General features: G+C 41.2%; 1 protein-coding gene across 1 annotated transcript in view; it reads right to left on the reverse strand.

Moving 5' to 3' along the window:
- EPSTI1 (epithelial stromal interaction 1) overlaps positions 1–17,938 on the reverse strand; it is a 77,258-nt gene extending 59,320 nt beyond the window's left edge. The window contains exons 1-3 of the mRNA XM_054014020.1: positions 17,650–17,938; positions 10,567–10,625; positions 4,177–4,260 (exon numbers count right to left, since the gene is read on the reverse strand). Of these exons, the coding sequence (XP_053869995.1) occupies positions 4,177–4,260; positions 10,567–10,625; positions 17,650–17,843 (337 nt within the window). The 5' untranslated portion in view covers positions 17,844–17,938. The remainder of the gene's footprint in view (positions 1–4,176; positions 4,261–10,566; positions 10,626–17,649) is intronic.
- Between the last annotated feature and the right edge of the window lie 440 nt (positions 17,939–18,378).

The following is an 18,378-nucleotide window of genomic DNA, read 5'->3' on the forward strand; positions in this document are numbered from 1 at the left end:
GCTACTCTGAACAATTCCTCTTTTCCATGATGTTCCCTCCATTTATAGAAGGCAATTGGGTCTCCCTTTGTTGTTTGGGCAAGCTAATTCCTTTAATTGTAGCACCATAATTATTTCTATTTTTCTTCCCTGAATTCCTTCCTATTGGTCAACATCTTTGTCATTAGAGGTACCCAAGAGTACAAAAGCTGCTTGCATTAGTGCTACATAGAGAACTATTACCTTCCTAGTCTGTGCAGACACCCTGAGGCTTAACTTTATACACCTGTGTAGTCCCCCTAGGAATCAATGGGACTATGTAGTATGCAAGACAACATACCTACTGTTGGCACTATAATCAGCACACAGTTGGTACTATCAATAATTTTTCCAGGTTGAGCATTTTTTAGTTACAGGTCTGTCACATCTTACGCACATTTAACATGCGCGATTTCAGCTTTACGCGGTCGGCAAAAAAACAACACACACACACACACACACCAATTTTAATACTGTACCTGTAGTGCGGGCGATTCCGCCCGCCATTGAACTCAATGTAATTTTGACTATATGCGTTTTTCGCTTTACGTGCTAACCACGGAACGGAACCCCCGTGTAAGCTGAGACAGACCTGTACTCCCTGAACCTTTTCTAGCCTCTCTGGGTCCCTGTGTATTATTTTTTCTCCCCTTCCTGGTATTGCCAACACTTTGCCTTTTAGTGTCATCTACATCCGCTCCAGCTCCTGATGTTAATTAAAGCAATGTGCATCATCAATCTCCAACGCAGGCACACCACTGGACATCAGCCACTATTCAATATATTGGTGTTCATCATTACCCTTTGCTTACAGCCTGCCAGCCAGTTTTCAATCCATTCAACAGAGCTCATATCCAAGACAGCTTGAATTAATTTTTCAAATAAGATTTTGTGAAGCAGTATATCAAATGTTTTAATCAAATCAAAATGTGTTATAACTCCTGCATTCACTTTATATATAAAAAACAACAATGAAGGTTGTCAGGCATGATTTGTTCTTTATAAACTTAAACTAATTTATTGCTTAGAGTTCTATTATCTAAGGGAAAGTATGGAACTCAAATTTATTTGTTTCTACTCTATGGTACCTAAAATTACCACCAGAAACGATGGATGTCTGCCAGTCACAGTAATACTGCAGATTTGGAATTCTTACGATATTTAATCAAGGTAGCCAAGCAATTATATAACTTCAATTTGAGGAAATCTGATGATTTGGACACTAAAAATGCAGCAGTCTCTCTAAAAAGAGTCACTCTCAGAGAAGAGGCATTAAAAGAATTTGTGATCTAATGAGCCCCTTCAATTGTGCCATTAAAGACGCCATTGTGGATCTCTCCTTTCTTCAAGCCTCTGCTGGCCCTCGTAAGCCCACATGCACACGAACAATTATAGAGCTAAAGTTCTTAACACCAGATATTGAAAATAGTGGACATTTCTCAATCATCCATGTGTATTTGCTTCAATTTGGAAAGTACCAGCACTCTAAGGGTCGATATAGCCTCCTTAAATGCTGAAGTTTCTACATGTCAGAAGCCTGTTATTTCTTCCCACATCTGATCTGTATCTACAATGAAGTCTCCAAGGAAGTGAATCTGCGTTAATTATTGCACATTTCTCACAATTCTGATTCCTCTGACGGAAGCTCCGAGGCTCCCTGTTAGTCATTCCACTCACTTTATGGAGCTGAGAACACCCACCAGCAGCTCTTTAGTTTCCTTCAGATTCCTCTTTCTATTGCCATAATCTCTGAAGTTCTCTCTCTTTTCCAAAGGTGTAACTTGAGCCATTTCAAGAAAACGCACATGAAGGCAGCATTAGTATTAGCACATTTGAGCTAATAAGGGGGCAGAACGCCAAGTTCACCAGAACTTGAAAAATAACTTGCCTACTAACCACTGGGAAGCTTTCCATGGCAGAGATATGCATCTCAGGAGGATTAAGTCATCTATTTATGTAGAACTGTCACCATATACCCTTTGAACCAAGTTCTTATCCATGGTCATTAGGTATCTCCATGCACAAGGAGGCGCATGGCCCTGACTACAACATGCCTTGTTTAAGAGGACCCCTGAGTCCAGGTCCTTTTGGATAATAATTCTGACTGGGGAAGTCTCCACCTTCTTCAACAACTTGCTAGCCTGGTCTGCGCTACTGAAATTGCACACTGGCAATTGGAGCTGCTGAAACAGTGTTGAACATGGTTTGATAGGAATTATCAACAAGGACAAGCCACATTCAGCATCATTTCAGATAGAATAATGAAAGCCTGTTGCTAATTGTATATCCAGAGGGGAGGAAGACTCTCCAACACAGATGTTGGGAGAGAGGCAGAGTGGAGGAGAACTCTCTGCTCAGCAACTAGGATGCAGACAGTGAATCCTTCCCCCACAACACACATCGAGCCAGGACAAGAGAGTGACAGTTCCTTTTCCTTTCCAGCATCTGGGAGATGCACTTCCAGAGTTAAACACCCAGTAGCTAGTGGTTGATATGGAAGAGGGTGCCTTCCTTCCTTCCCAGAAGATGGGGTGAGCTTTTCCCTTCTGCAACATTCAACTACCACTCTTCCATCTAAAGCATTCATTCAGTCTTGAGCTAAATAAGTTTAGACCTTCAGTTCCTAAATATCTTGTAAGTTTTTCAAACCCTGCAGTTCACTTTCCCCTTCCATACACCTCCTTAGCCCTTTATTCTACCCTTTCAAGATTGCTTGAAAGAAAGATTTCACTCCTGTTTTACATACTGTTTTTCAGTTATACTGTTCTTATTTAAAACAAAAACACAACTACAAAGGTTGGTTTGTGAATGAGGTTTCAACTTCATTAATAGAGTCTCTGTGCATGAGGGTAGGCAAAAAGTCACCTTAACTTTTCTGCCTACCTTCATACATAGACAGCAAAATTGCAGCAACCTGGATCCCAAATGTCATAGAAATGTAGGACTGGAAGGGACCTCGAGAAATGATAAAGTCAAGCCGCCTGTGCTGAGGCAGGACCAAGTAAACCCACACCATCTCCGACAGGTTTTTGTCCAACTAGTTCTTAAAAACTACAAAGGGTGGGGATTCCCTTGGAAGCCTATTCCAGAGCTTAGCTACCCTTATTGTTAAAATGTTTCCCCTAATATCTAACCTAAACCTTCCTTGCTGCAGATTAAGCCCATTACTTCTTGCCCTGCCGTCTGAGGACAACAAGAACAATTGATCATCATCCTTTTTAGATCTCTAACATATCTGAAGACTTATCAAGTCCCCGGCTGCCCAGTCTTCTCTTCAGGACTAAACACACCCAGTTTCTTTAACATTTCCTCATAGGTTATGTTTCCTAAACCTTTTGATCATCTTTCACAAAAATGTGGCTGCTCGGAATGATTTTTGGTAGCCAAAATGAGTCATTTACAAAATGCTTTGTTACGTTCCTTCCTCGAGCACAAGATGATATGATCTGCAGTTTAAAAATTACAACCCACACACCCACAGTTTGATTCATTGACCATCCACCCGGAAATTTGAAAAAGTGATCCCCCGCTTCAGTTTCATTGTAAACAGCAGTGATTAGGGCGCCACATAATGTACTTCAGGAAGAAGATGTAAGTAGTTTCATGCCCTCTTCTGAAAGTCCAGTCAGGGGTTCAACCAGCTGGGTGGAGCCAGAAGAGTTTAGAAAAACAGCAGGTTGGACGTGCTGGTCAATCATTTCCCCCACCCCTTATTGTTAGAGTTCACCAAAAAAAAAAAAAAAAAAAAAAAAAAAGTCTGTTTTTAAATTCCAGCCTAATGCTGCACTTACTTTTATATTTGTGGTTATAATTTTCATTTTACAGTTTTCAGTGCTCTCAGCCAAGTCACTCACTGTGCTTCCTTCAAGTTGTTCTTCCATTGCCTAAATAACTATTCAAAATATCTAAAATGATAATGTTTTACAGGGTTTTCTGCACCAGTCAGAAGAAATTTCATGAAGGAGAAAGCTATGTATTTATGTTTTAGGAACTTCTTCATAGTCAAGTTCATTAAAATCCCACTAAAAGTAGCTATTATTGCTAACATTTTAACCTACAGTAAATCTCTAAAAACCAGAGCAAAAAATAAAATAAAACCACAACATTTTTGATTTATTTCATTTAATCCACCAAGTCAGCTCACTTCTATTTCCTTACCCAGTTTCTGTGGTTTCAGGTTAATTGGTCCTGGCCGGTGCTGTTCCTTCCACCTCTCCAAGTTCTCCAGTTCTTTGTTGGCAACTAAATCAAAAAGAAAACCATCAGCATACAGAAATAAGAGCTGCTACTGTAAGGAACTTCTAATATTGTTAAATTACATCACATTAAAAACTATGCCCACTCATGGGCAGGTCTACTCTATTCTCCACAAACATAGTTCAATCCACACTAATGGCTGGTCCATATAAAAGATTGATGAGCCTATGGTGTCGGCTACCAGCCAGGGGACTGCTTTGAACCCTGAAAGCCTCGAGTTCAAATCATATTATTGTTGACTTAAACAGGGCTGGCTACTATAGACTATAGTCATGGTTGTTCCCAGCTAGTAGGTCTCCCCAATAATACCAGCAAGTTACTTATTTAAAATAATCTAAATAAATGCATAGAACTCCCAAGCCACATGCCATCCGTCACTGCTCACTCTTGTTGCTTTTTGTTGTTTTCCTTCTCTGCATTCATCTGTTCTTTACTGATATTATAGGCTGTGGGACTATCAAGAAAGTTCATCTCTTCGCTGCAGCCATTTTTGTCCATGGAAACTAGCTGCACCACCCACCCATAAGTTCCCCAGCCCAGCAGACCTTCCTGTGAGGTGCAGAGTTATGGCATCCCGGCAGAGCAGGGCAGGGCAGGAGCAGGCTGGAGAAGATGGGGTGGGGATTGTGGCAGTTCTGCATCTTGGTAATTCCCCTCTGCATGGGGACTATGGCAACAGGGGACACAATCTAGGGTGGCACTTGGGCTGTTCTAACCTGCTCCAGGAGCCAGTCTGATCCTTCACAGCCTTAGTAAAGGGAAAATAAAACCTCCCCTCTCAGACCGCCTATACAGTAGGGTAAAATGTGTTCTGGTTAACATGTTTAGACATACCTTCTTTCCTAGCGAAAGCAAGGCCTCAGTCACCATGCCACTCTGCACGAGTACTGGGAAGAATTCCCCCACCTGTCATTTTACTTGTCTGTAAAGCATCTTGGCCCCAATCCAGCAAGGTGCTTTCAGAACTTTTTGAGTGCAATGGGATCATGCACATGCTTAAGTTTTCTGCTGGACTAGGGCCCTAGCGTTTTGTTGTCACAATACAAACAACTACCACATCACAGAAGCACTGTCTGCCTGAATTGTTTCCCTCCTGGGCTGATGGTGGTGGTTTGGTGCAATGGAACAGATACCAGGGTTCACATTCTTTCTGTTTTTTTTCTAGGAGTACCTGTGGCACCTTAGAGACTAACAAATTTTAAATTCTAAGGTGCCACAAGTACTCCTGTTCTTTTTGTGGATACAGACTAACACAGCTGCTACTCTGAAACCATTCTTTCTAGAGGAGAATGCCACAACCCCACGCCAACTTACTCCAGGAGTGAGGTGAAGTGAACTCTGGATCAACTACAGAGCCTTAAACTTAAGAAATGTAAATTAACCATACTCTCCAAACGGTTTCAAACCACACAGTGCTGACCCACTGCTCCTACCCAGTCATGGTAGTTCTCGGACACTATGAAAGATATTGGTGAAGAATTACATAGCAGAGTTACTCCCAAATATAAGAATAAAAATTATGAAAAATCTTCCAGTTCCTGCCAAATAAAACTCCTTAATTTACTCCTAATCTTTTCTGTCCAGAATGTGTATGCATTATTTACTAGCAGTGGCTAAACAAAAAATCTTTAAGCCAAACAATAAGAACTTTTACAATGAAAGAATACTTTAGATTGCCATCTAAAATAATGTTTACTATATGCACACTGTATACCCTGTCAGCATTCATAAAATTTTATGTAAGTCACTTGTGTCTGAGCTTGTTACCAAGGAATTTATGTACACAGTTCTTGTGATTCCTGGATTTTGTGCTGTTCTCTTTTTTAATGTACATGATGTATGATTTTATTTTATACTCCAAATTTTCAGTAAAATGAGCTACTGCAATTCTTAAGGGCTTGGTGCATTTCACTGAGTCCCTCAACATGGAGGGAAAGTTTAGATATTAGACCTGGTTTGGGGAGGCAGCAAATATCTACAAGATCTCATTGAAGCTTAATGGGTTTAGTATCTGTTAGTAAATATTAAACCTTTTAGTTCTTTCTTTCTGTATATTTGAGTCATTTATATATTAACTATTCCTTAGATTCTATATTCAACAAAGAGCATGTCTGAATTCTAAGGCCCAGAACACTGGTCCTTCACCAATAAGGAGCCCTATTCAGGAATTGTGAGAGTTAGGCTGTATTTAATAATTCGTAGTGCCTTCATGTCTATAAAACTCCAAAAAGCAACAGAGGGTCCTGTGGCACCTTTAAGACTAACAGAAGTATTGGGAGCATAAGCTTTCGTGGGTAAGAACCTCACTTCTTCAGATGCAAGTAATGGAAATCTCCAGAGGCAGGTATAAATCAGTATGGAGATAACGAGGTTAGTTCAATCAGGGAGGGTGAGGTGCTCTGCTAGCTGTTGAGGTGTGAACACCAAAGGAGGAGAAACTGCTTCTGTAGTTGGATAGCCATTCACAGTCTTTGTTTAATCCTGATCTGATGGTGTCAAATTTACAAATGAACTGGAGCTCAGCAGTTTCTCTTTGGAGTCTGGTCCTGAAGTTTTTTTGCTGTAAGATGACTACCTTTACATCTGCTATTGTGTGGCCAGGGAGGTTGAAGTGTTCTCCTACAGGTTTTTGTATATTGCCGTTCCTGATATCTGACTTGTGTCCATTTATCCTCTTGCGTAGTGACTGTCCAGTTTGGCCAATGTACATAGCAGAGGGGCATTGCTGGCATATGATGGCATATATAACATTGGTGGACGTGCAGGTGAGTGAGCCGGTGATGTTGTAGCTGATCTGGTTAGGCCCTGTGATGGTGTCGCTGGTGTAGATATGTGGGCAGAGTTGGCATCGAGGTTTGTTGCATGGGTTGGTTCCTGAGTTAGAGTTATTATGGTGCGGTGCGTGGTTGCTGGTGAGAATATGCTTAAGGTTGGCAGGTTGTCTGTGAGCAAGGACTGGCCTGCCTCCCAAGATCTGTGAAAGTGAGGGATCATTGTCCAGGATGGGTTGTAGATCACTGATGATGCGTTGGAGAGGTTTAAGCTGAGGACTGTAGGTGATGGCAAGTGGAGTTCTGTTGGTTTCTCTTCTGGGCCTGTCTTGTAGCAGGAGGTTTCTGGGTACACGTCTGGCTCTGTTGATTTGTTTCTTTATTTCCTTGTGTGGGTATCGTAGTTTTGAAAATGCTTGGTGAAGATCTTGTAGGTGTTGGTCTCTGTCTGAGGGGTTGGAGCAGATGCGATTGTACCTCAGTGCTTGGCTGTAGACGATGGATCGTGTGGTGTGACCGGGGTGGAAGCTGGAGGCATGAAGGTAGGCGTAGCGGTCGGTGGGTTTTCGGTATAGGGTGGTGTTAATGTGGCCATCGCTTATTTGTATGGTGGTATCTAGGAAGTGGACCTCCCGTGTAGATTGGTCCAGGCTGAGGCTGATGGTGGGGTGGAAGCTGTTGAAATCACAGTGGAATTCTTCCAGGGTCTCCTTCCCATGGGTCCAGATGATGAAGATGTCATCAATATAGCATAGGTAGAGAAGGGGCATGAGTGGACGAGAGCTAAGGAAGCGTTGTTCCAGGTCAGCCATAAAAATGTTGGCATATTGTGGGGCCATGCAGGTGCCCATAGCGGTGCCACTGGTCTGGAGGTATATATTGTCACCAAATTTGAAGTAATTGTGCGTGAGGATAAAGTCACAGAGCTCAGCAATAAGTTGTGCTGTGTCATCATCAGGGATACTGTTCCTGACAGCTTGTATTCCATCTGTGTGTGGGATGTTTGTGTAGAGAGCCTCTACATCCATGGTGGCTAGGATGGTGTTTTCTGGGAGGTCACCAATGCATTGTAGTTTCTCAGGAAATCTGTGGTGTCACAGAGATAGCTGGGAGTGCTGGTGGCGTAGGGTCTGAGTAGGGAGTCCACATATCCAGACAGTCCTTCAGTGAGAGTGCCAATGCCCGAGATGATGGGGCGTCCAGGATTTCCAGGTTTGTGGATCTTAGGTAGTAGATAGAATAACCCCGGTCAGGGCTCTAAGGGTATGTTGATTTGTTCCTGTGTTAGTCTAGGGAGTGTCCCGAGTAGATGGTGCAGTTTCTTAGTGTATTCCTCAGTGGGATCTGAGGAAAGTGGCCTGTAGAATTTGGTATTGGAGAGTTGTCTAGCAGCCTCCTTCTGGTAGTCAGACCTGTTCATGATGACAACAGCACCTCCTTTATCAGCCTCTTTGATGAGAATGTCATGGTGGTTTCTGAGGCTGTGGATGGCATTGCGTTCTGCACGACTTAGATTATGAGGCAAGCGATGTTGTTTTTCCACAATTTCTGCCTGTGCACGTCGGGGGAAGCATTCTATGTATAGGTCCAGACTGTCATTTCGACCCTCAGGAGGAGTCCATGTGGAGTTCTTCCTGTGTTGTTGGTGGGAGGGTGGGTATCTGTGTATCAGTGCGCTGTTCAGTGTTATCTTGAAAGTATTCTTTGAGTTGGAGGTGGCGAAAGTAGGCTTCCAGATCGCCACAGAACTGTATCATGTTCATGGGGGTGCTGGGGCAAAAAGAGTCCCCGAGATAACCCAGCAGAAGAGTCTGTCCTGAGTGTGTAGCTGGATAAATTGACGATATTGCTGGGTGAGTTAGGGGTACCCCTGTTGTGGCCCCATGTGGCAGGTAGGATTTTAGACAGCTTACGGTCCTTTTTCCTTTGTAGAGAGGTGAAGTGTGTAATGTAGATCTCCTGTCTTATTTTAGTAAAGTCCATTTGTGTGGAGGGTTGGTTATTTATGAAAGTCTCCAGGTTGGAGAGCTCTTTCTTGATGTTTTTCTGTTTGCCGTATAGGATGCTGATCAGGTGGTTCCTCAGTTTCTTTGATAGTGTATGGCATATAAAACTCCAGATATTCTTGGAAACCACCTCCTTAACAATACACATATTTATATACATATGCACATATAAACTTGGGAAACTAGTGAGGGATGATTGTTACTACAGATGTTTTCTGTTGGGGAATCAACGAGGAAGAATGATTGTGGGGTCAGAAGGACTCACTGAAAGACATTATCTTGAAGAATTGTTGGTTCTTTCAACTGTAAATAATCACGCCTTCACACATAAGTCAGGTAAACTGAAAACGCATAGAAGTGACATCAAAACATCTGTTTATTTTGGCAAGGAGGGTTTCTTTGCCTAAAACCCTATATGACGACACTGGTAAGGGAACATAATTGGGGAATAAGAAGTGCACCTCCCTCCAGATACAGTGAAGGAGACACACAGAGCCACTTCTTGGTCTGACAACATAAGCGTGGTAATGTATCTATTTCTTTCTGCATAATGCTGTACTAATCTCTGATTGATAATCTTTGATTAAATAATTCCAATTGAGCCAGTTATTCGACAATCTCAACTCTTTAACTCAGACATGCAACAATAGGAGATGTAGATATTCAGTGCTGCTCAAAAAAAAAAAAAAAAAAAAAAATCATTGGCGGTAAAGTGCCTTACATTGTGCAGTTGTACTTAGAGAATTTTGTTAAGCACATTCTATAAATGGACATTTTCTCTCTGAAAACAGTACAGATGTGAACAATTTAACTATATAAACATGCAATAGGTACACTATGCCAACACTGGTATTAGAGAAAGATTTTCTTGACCATGAATAGCTAAACAAGACTCAAAATTTGATCTTCAAACCTAAACTTGACATCTGGGTGGTGGGGGGGGGGGGGGAGAGAAAAAGAGGAGAAGGGTTATGAAATTTAGGAGGGGCATCAAGTTAATTTTGAATGTGTCTTGTAGAACTTAATTTGAACAGCTATGACACCACCTTTCTAATGGGAACATTTTACAGATATCACATCTTTCTATGGTTGAACTATTCTTTTCCTAATTTGGTTTTTCTACCCATGCAAAATATTTTAGAACTGATACAAGAAAAGTCTGCAAGGTGATGGAGTTTGCCTTTACTAGGTGATCACAATCAGTGCTTAATTTGTGCTGGGGCTTGCCGGGGCTGAGCCCTGGCACCTCTAGGCTTGCCGCGTCAGTTATGAAAGTAAAAAAAACTGTTCGAGTTCCAGCATCTCTTTCATTACAAATTAAGTACTGATCACAATGATCCCTTCTGGCCGTGGATTCTATGTTGTGGTGGCTTTAATATTATCACAGCTGCATACATAAAACCAATGTAAAGGCTGAGATAAAACTGTAAGGGTCATAAAGCACAGAGACAAAAGCTGCAATTTGTAAAAACAAAACAAACATTCATGTTGAGTGTGTTAGATAATGCACTTACTTTTCTGTATCTGGTTCCTTCTGGTTTCATTTGGAGGTATCAAGACATATGCGCCTGTACTGGAATGGAAAGAAAGTTGTTAATTATTGTCACATGAGCCTATGGATTCATTACTATCCTCTATTTCAATATGGACCTTTAGAATTTCTGTAAGAATAGCTACAAGGTTTAGAACAATCTGGATGTATGATTTCTGCAGTAGGTATATACATAGGGATGTTTTCAATCACAAGCCATGCTGTATGTGTATGTCATATGTGCCAAGAATAAGATTTTCAGAAATATTCAGCACTGGCTGAATTCTGTCTATGAAAGTCCCACCTTCACTGCTAATATCATATCTCCTTCATTTCAAGACATAGGAGACTGTATTTCCATAGATTTGCTACAAAACATTATACAGTACATCCTGTCCATGAACATCAGATGAATGTGGTCTAACAGCGAAGGCAATGGGAATTAGCAGTTCTGGATTCTATTCCTCTTCCCAGGCTCCACCCTATGAGGTGCCTAGTGCTCTCAAGCACCTATTGATGTCCATCTTTGGCCCGTGCCTCAGTTTCTTCATCTATAAAATGGGGATAGTACTTCACTGTGGTGTCATGAAGCTTAATGCTTATGAAGGACTTTAAATTTTCTGGGCATATTTATTATTTTGCAGTAGTGCCTGAAAGCCTCCTCCCCGTGCCCCCATCCTGCAATCCAGAATGGGTCCCAGTTGTCCTAGGGTATAAGAGAGACATTAAAAGAATGGGGCAAGAAGAACAAGGCTGGCAGTGGGAGAACTACGAAGGAGAGAGGCAGGAGGTGCTTAGGGAAAGCAACTGAAAAGGGGACAGGAAAAAAAAAATAAATCAATAAAATCACACAGAGCTCCAATTGCAAAAAGCAATTTGCCGCCACATCACTGGGATCCAAGGCTGGGAAGGAAAGTATTTATACCTGTTTAATTACTGATTTCTCTTTGAAGACTTATTCTAGGAAGTGGATTAATTTAAAAAATTAAACTAGTAACGATGGAGCTGCTAGCATTAATGGAACCAGCTAATACAATCCTTTCTTATCTTATTATTGGGATAGCCACTGAACATTTTCCATGTAGCCAAATATCCTTAACAACTGGAGTGCTGCAAAACTCAGTGGAAGCAGTATATACTGCACCATCACAAATTTGGTGAACATGATGTGTTATGAGGTTGTGCAGATGAAAATTCACACCACAAGGGTTCAAAAAAAGAACTAGATAAGTTCATAGAGAATAGGTCCATCAATGGCTATTAGCCAGGATGGGCAGGGACAGTGTTCCTAGCCTCTGCTTGCCAGAAGCTGGGAATAGGTGACAGGGAATGGATCATTTGATGGTCTCCTGTTCTGTTCATTCCCTCTGGGGCATCTGGCATTGGCCATTTTCAGAACACAGGACACTGGGCTAGATGGACCTTTGGTCTGACCCAGTATGGCCATTCTTATGTTCAAGTATTGCACATAAGTTAATGACCAATTTAAGGCAAGTTAGCAAAGCTTATCCTTGTTTATTTAACACAAAATGTTATTCTTGATCATATTACTGTATGCTTCTCCAAGCATTCCCTTACTTGGCTGTATTTAAAAGTGTTTAGACTTTCCCTCACAACTAAGCTTGAACTACTCTACTCTTTGAAGGTTTTGTTAGGTTTGTTTTTAAATGGTATTTTACTAGCCAGATCTCAGACTACATCTTCTCTTGAGATGTTATACACAGGTTTGTCAACTTCTTCAGTCCTATTCTTGTTTCCTGTATTGTCTCTCCAAACTTAGTCAAAGAAAATTATGTATAGTTGCCTTTTTCAGAATGACTTCAGGGACTATGGTGATGAGCCCTATAAAAGGTTGTGGATACAGATAGAGATAGGAATTAGCCTTTAAATTTACTCTCATATGAGAAGGCTCTGAAATTTCACAGTATTATGGTTCCTCTCCTTTAGATCCCCAGTTTTTGTTTAAAAACAACAAACAAACACCAACCAAACAAAAAAACCACAACACTATATTAAAAAATATCTATGGAAAGAACTGTAATCAAATCCAAAATATACATCATCTCCATAAAGATGATCATTTCCTTAGTCTGACATTCCTATTAGCTCAAATGTATGTATCAGCAACAAATGCATCAGTGCAAGGTACAAGATATAGACAGCACCATAAAAGCCTGTGCAGTTAAAAGGAGACTGTTAAAAGCTGAATGGGTTTTCATATTATTGAAGTTGATTTGGAAACCAGATGAAAGCTTCAAAATAAGTAGGAGAGAGGCAGATGCAGAGCAGGAAAGGGACAAAACCAGCTTTGGCTTCCTTCAATCTATCATATAGTGTAGAGATCAGCAACCTTTGGCATGTGGCCCATCAGGGAAATCCGTTGGTGGGCCAGGACGGTTTGTTTACCTGCAACGTCCACAGGTTCGGCCGATAGCAGCTCCCACTGACTGCAGTTCACTGTTCCAGGCCAATGGGGGCTGCGGGAAGCGGCGCGGGCCAAGGGATGTGCTGGCCGCAACTTCCCGCAGGACCCATTGGATGCTGCAGGTAAACAAACCATCCCCGGCCCGCCAGCAGATTTCCCTGATGAGCCGTGGACCACAGGCTTCCAATCCCTATGCATGTACCTACCCCATGTATGTAGGTTACATTAGAAGTGTAGGGTTGGGAAGTCATTGATGAGGAGATCCCAGGTGTGCACCATTGGGAGTTGGTAAATGAGTTGGTAATATTAGAGAAGACCCAGCTGAACAGTCACAGTGCGGCTTTGGACACCCAAGGCTTACTGGAAATCAGTCTGTGTGGAAACTCAGGACCAAAGTCTAAGTCCCCAGTCCTGCAGTTGCCATGGGTGTACTTTAATGAGGTTCTGTACAGCCACTGCAGTCAACACACAGACCGTCAATTGCAGGATCAGGGCTTAAATCCATACTCTAATTTATTTTGCCCTTTTCCTTGAGACCTTTGCATTAACGGTTGCTTTTTCCTCTTTATGAAAGGAATTCTTTCACTCTGTGTTTTAGCCAGTTTGCAATACCACATGTCAGACATATCCTCTTACAGACACTCTGATCCTGCAAAGCCTACAGGATCCTAGTTACAAGTGGGCAATTTAACATTCCAGTCAGTTTTCTGTTTAAGCAGAATCTGAGCTACTGCAGTAACTGTCTTTAGAAATGAGTTTCCATTAATTTCCACAAGGCAATTAGGATATGTCCTAATTTTGAAGATTATTTCAAATTATCAATAGTGCACACAAGGTGAAGTACAAAGAGTATGAAAAAAATAGCATGAAACAAAAAGGAAATAAATTGTTTTCTACTACTCAGGCTCCAAAATAATGATTTAAAAAAAATAGTTTATTTTGTGCTTAATGAAAAAATCTATTGTTTTGTTTTTTTAAAAACTTTTCCTTGTAATGTCTCTTTAGAGTTATAGAGGATGTATTTCTGCCCCACTTCTCCCCACCCCCCCCCAGTAGAGATCCAATTAATGATCTCTGAAAATCCTTAATGGATTTTCTGAGATTTTCCTCACAGAAACAGAGAAAATACATTTTGGCTGACTACCACTTTTGAGCAAACACTGACTTATTTGATATGGGTCTGAGTACGGTGCCTGACACCGCAGTGCACTTTCTTTTTAAAAAGAAAACACATGAGTTTGTGAAGACAAATTCCCCCCATAGAATATGTGAAAAGAGTATTTGACTGTGTGGGTGGGAGTAAGGACACTATTTCAAATAGAGAAGATATGAAGTACAGAAGAAATAAACAACGAAGTGTACATACTCTTATGTATGCATCTTACTCATGCAACAGTCCTGATGAAGTTGTACTTAAAATGCTTGCAGGACCTGGACCTTCATAACCTTAACTCTGCTTCCTTGTGCATAGTTTTTGATTACTTAATTATACAACATAAGACCATTTTGGTTGCACATGTCCTGTTTTGCCAGATGACACCCATTGATAATTTCACATATTATTTTTGCCGTTTGGCTGGAAATTCTCACATTACTTGACAAGAGGCAATGCAAGTAGCAGCATGAGCACTCTCCTGTCACTATCCCTGCAGAGCCATGCTAATGAAATTGGAACTGTTACTTTTGGAAATTTTATTAGTTATTTCCAGTTCTATAGCATATGCACCAAGACAAATGGCTGCAAGCTAATTATTCCATTCTCCATGGCCATAGATGATCTCATCTGAAGTTCGGTTTGCAGTAAGAGATAGAAACATGAGAGTCCTAGGGAGAGCATCACAAATGATGAAAGGCCTGAAAAAATAAGATGTGGGCAAGTTCAGTCTAGATCAGGGGTCGGCAACCTCTGGCACACGGCTCGCCAGGGCAAGCACCCTGGCTTCCCGCAGCCCCATTGGCCTGGGACGGTGAACTGTGGTCAGTGGGAGCCGCGATCGACTGAACCTGCCAACAAGGCAGGTAAACAAACTGGCCCAGCTCGCCAGGGTACTTACCCTGGCGAGCTGCGTGCCAGAGGTTGCCGACCCCTGGTCTAGACAAAAGAGAGGCTCGGGGAGACCTTATAACTGTCAACAGCTATGGAAAAGGAATGCTATAAAGAGGACAAGAATCATTTATTCTGATTAGTCAATGGAAAGAAGCAGAAAAAGTTTACATGAAATACTGCATTAAGGAAAACGAAGGCTAGTTGACTTAAAGGAGCAAACGCTCAAGGAGAGTTGTATCATCACCTTCCAGGATACTCAGAGATGGACTTAGCATTCAATTGTCAGTCTTTGTGCAAGTAGCTTTCTATTGGTAACAGACTGAAGAGTGTATGGGTTCTTTTTTATTGAGCATAAAGATAAAAAAAAAAAATCTAGTTTTTTTCCAAACTGTAAATGCTAAGTACTAGAATTCTGTAAACAAGTGTTCCACTGTTTCCTTTCTCTTTTCATCCTACATGGCAAGGGATGTTTGTTCCCCTTTGTACAATGTCATATCCTTGGATTTTATGATAGCAGGTTTGTTTTTTGAAGATGGATTTTATTGGAAACTATTTTACACATTGTCAGATTTTTTTTTTTTTTTTTTTTAAAAGAGTCAAGGCTGGCTGCTGAACAAAAGGGGCCATCACAACCTTTTTCTTTCTTAGTCACTTGACTACACTGCAGCCCTTTCATTTTCTACCTTTTGCTGATTTATTTTTTCAGGATAAGCTTTTGTTTCAGGTTTGTTCTGAACAGATGCAATTTGGAAATCAACTTTTACAAGTAAATGTAACCTCACAGCATGTTACAGACTTGAAGTCAAGCAACCTTCTAAGCACAAACTGACTGTAGGTGTTTTCAAGCGGTTGTCACCCTGGTGATTCATTGTTGCCCCTATTTTGGCTTTCAAAGATATTCTATAGGGTTTTGCCCAGGCATTTCAGTTTCATTTCCAAATTGAATTTGAATAGACATTATTGCTGGCTAAGTTCCTGACAGGTGATTCCCTCCCATTGCCAGGCATCCTGATGGATTAGAAACAGATTGAAAGAGTTTGAGATTTTACTTTGGTCTGATTATTCTTCAAATTCCTTAATAGCACATAGCTGGAAAGACAATCATAGGATTTCTCAAGCTTCCAGGTATAAAGGAGTGTTACTGGCATGCAAAGAAAAGGAGGTGGCCAGAATGCCTCTGCATTCTGGCTATTCCCAGCTGCTAGAAAAAACCCCTGAGCTCATAGTTATCTGGGTGTTAATTAGAGCAGCCTTGGGGCTATTCTAATTTATGCTAGAGGCTGAATTGATCTCTGGCTGGCCCCAGAATAGAGCAAGAAAAAAAAAGTGGCATAAATGGTCTTTGTTTTGCCTGTTTCTAATTTTGGAAGAGACAGGAAGTTAATCAGATTCATGACTGCATGATTATCTTCCCAAACAGAAGATTAGATCTGGATAACTTCACATAACTTAATAGCCCATACATACCAAAAGTAGATCATTTTACAACTTGTTAGATGTTCAAGCATTCAACATTAGAGAATTAAAATAAAAAGTGAAACGTCCAACTGTTTATGATCTTTTGTCCCACAGTTGTCACATATTAGCTCCACCCTTTTTTCCCTTGAGTTTCAGTAAAAGAAAGAAAGGAAACTGAAACAGCTTCTAGTGGGCAGTACTAATTTAAATCAGCTACACTTTGAAAGCAATGAAAAACAGCAAAATCAACAGAATAGTTAACATTATCATTAACAGTATTACGTGTAGAAATAACTTGAAAACAAAAAATAATTAAATTTGGGTGAAAAAAATGTAAGTGATTAATAGTTTTGCCCAGCTAAGCATACATGTAGTAGGTGCATATGCATACACAGAGCATACAGCCTGCAGAATATCTAATTACAATCACTGGAAGTTAAAATTAGAGATGGCTGGAACCCAGGTAGGTTTAAACTACAAGCTCAGGGCTAAGGCTTTAGCTTTACATTTGTCAGGGTTAAGCATTTACAAACTGGTCTTAAATTCCTGCCATTGTGGGTTGCATTCAAACTGCATAAGGAAATCAGCTCTAGCTCAGAACCAAAGTTGATTTTTTGGAACTGGCAGTTTGTATCCATCTCCTGTGATTAAATGTAGGTGAAAAAGATTATCAGAATTGGCTTTGAATTCCAGTTCAAGACCTTCTCCAGTTAAAGAGTCCCTACACATATTGACCATGTATGTAATACCATCTGCTTAGAAACAGATAGCAATAGAGATACACACCAAATTCTGTAAGCCCTCTGCACATAATGTACACACACAATGTTTATGGTTTTTACATGAACATATTAAGTGCATGGTCGCACAGTAATATTGTCTCTGAACCATATCTCCAGAGTCCTCATAAGAGCTCAGCTCTCTTTTAGGCACCAATACAAGTGGTCAGATTCTCAGAAAAGTTAAGGGCAGAGCATTTTGAAAGTCTGACCCTAAGCTCTTTCAAAAAATCTTCCTCTATACCCACATCCTTTATATAAATACATACACAGAGTCAGGTGAAAAAACTGGCACTTAATACTCACAATATTATTGTGTAAATACATACAAACTTGGCTAAACTGGTTGCTACTCACTGCTGCTCCTGCTGCTGCCAGGTTGGTTTTTGGCTCCCCAACTCTTCTGGAGAAGTCAGGTCCCCCCTGGGATTTCCAGCTCCCTCTGTCAGCCCAGAGTTCTCCCGCTCCTGGTAACCCCTAGGATAGGAGGTGGTGGAGGCAGCAGCCACCCTGCGCCTGCTGTCTTTTTCCCATCCTGTTGCCCTGTACATAGTCTCAAAGTGTGGCCTGTCTTGTCAAAGAAGGCTGCAAATCCAGCCCAGCCAGGGACTTTTGACAACAAAACAAGGAGCCAGGAAAAGAAAGAAAAAACTGCTGAGTTACAGTTGGTTGGTTTCAATTTCTTATAAGACCGCCCCAAACCAGCTCCTCCCTGCTCTGACACATGCAGGAGCACTTTGCCTTCCTCATTCACTCAATCACCTCTATTCCACCTGCAGCTCAAACTGATCACTTGACTAACAAGGGCACAAAAGGTTACTCGGAACTGGAGTTCATGGACAGATAGAAAGCTTTTCTGCTCTTCATTCTAATGGCCCAGACGGGTGATAGTTTGTGCAGCCTCAGCTCTCTTTGAATTAACATACCTGAAATATCTAAAGTAGGGGTTGGGTAAAAGCTAGATCCCTTTCAATTGTTGACTCCAGTGCCCCAAATTACACTATCTAACTGGAGAACAAGCCTAACTTTTCCTACTGCATCAAAAAATCCTGGCCCCTGACAAATCCTGGCACAACAGTGTTGCAG

This window comes from Malaclemys terrapin, chromosome 1, assembly GCF_027887155.1.
Source record: "Malaclemys terrapin pileata isolate rMalTer1 chromosome 1, rMalTer1.hap1, whole genome shotgun sequence".
Lineage (NCBI taxonomy): Eukaryota > Metazoa > Chordata > Testudines > Emydidae > Malaclemys > Malaclemys terrapin.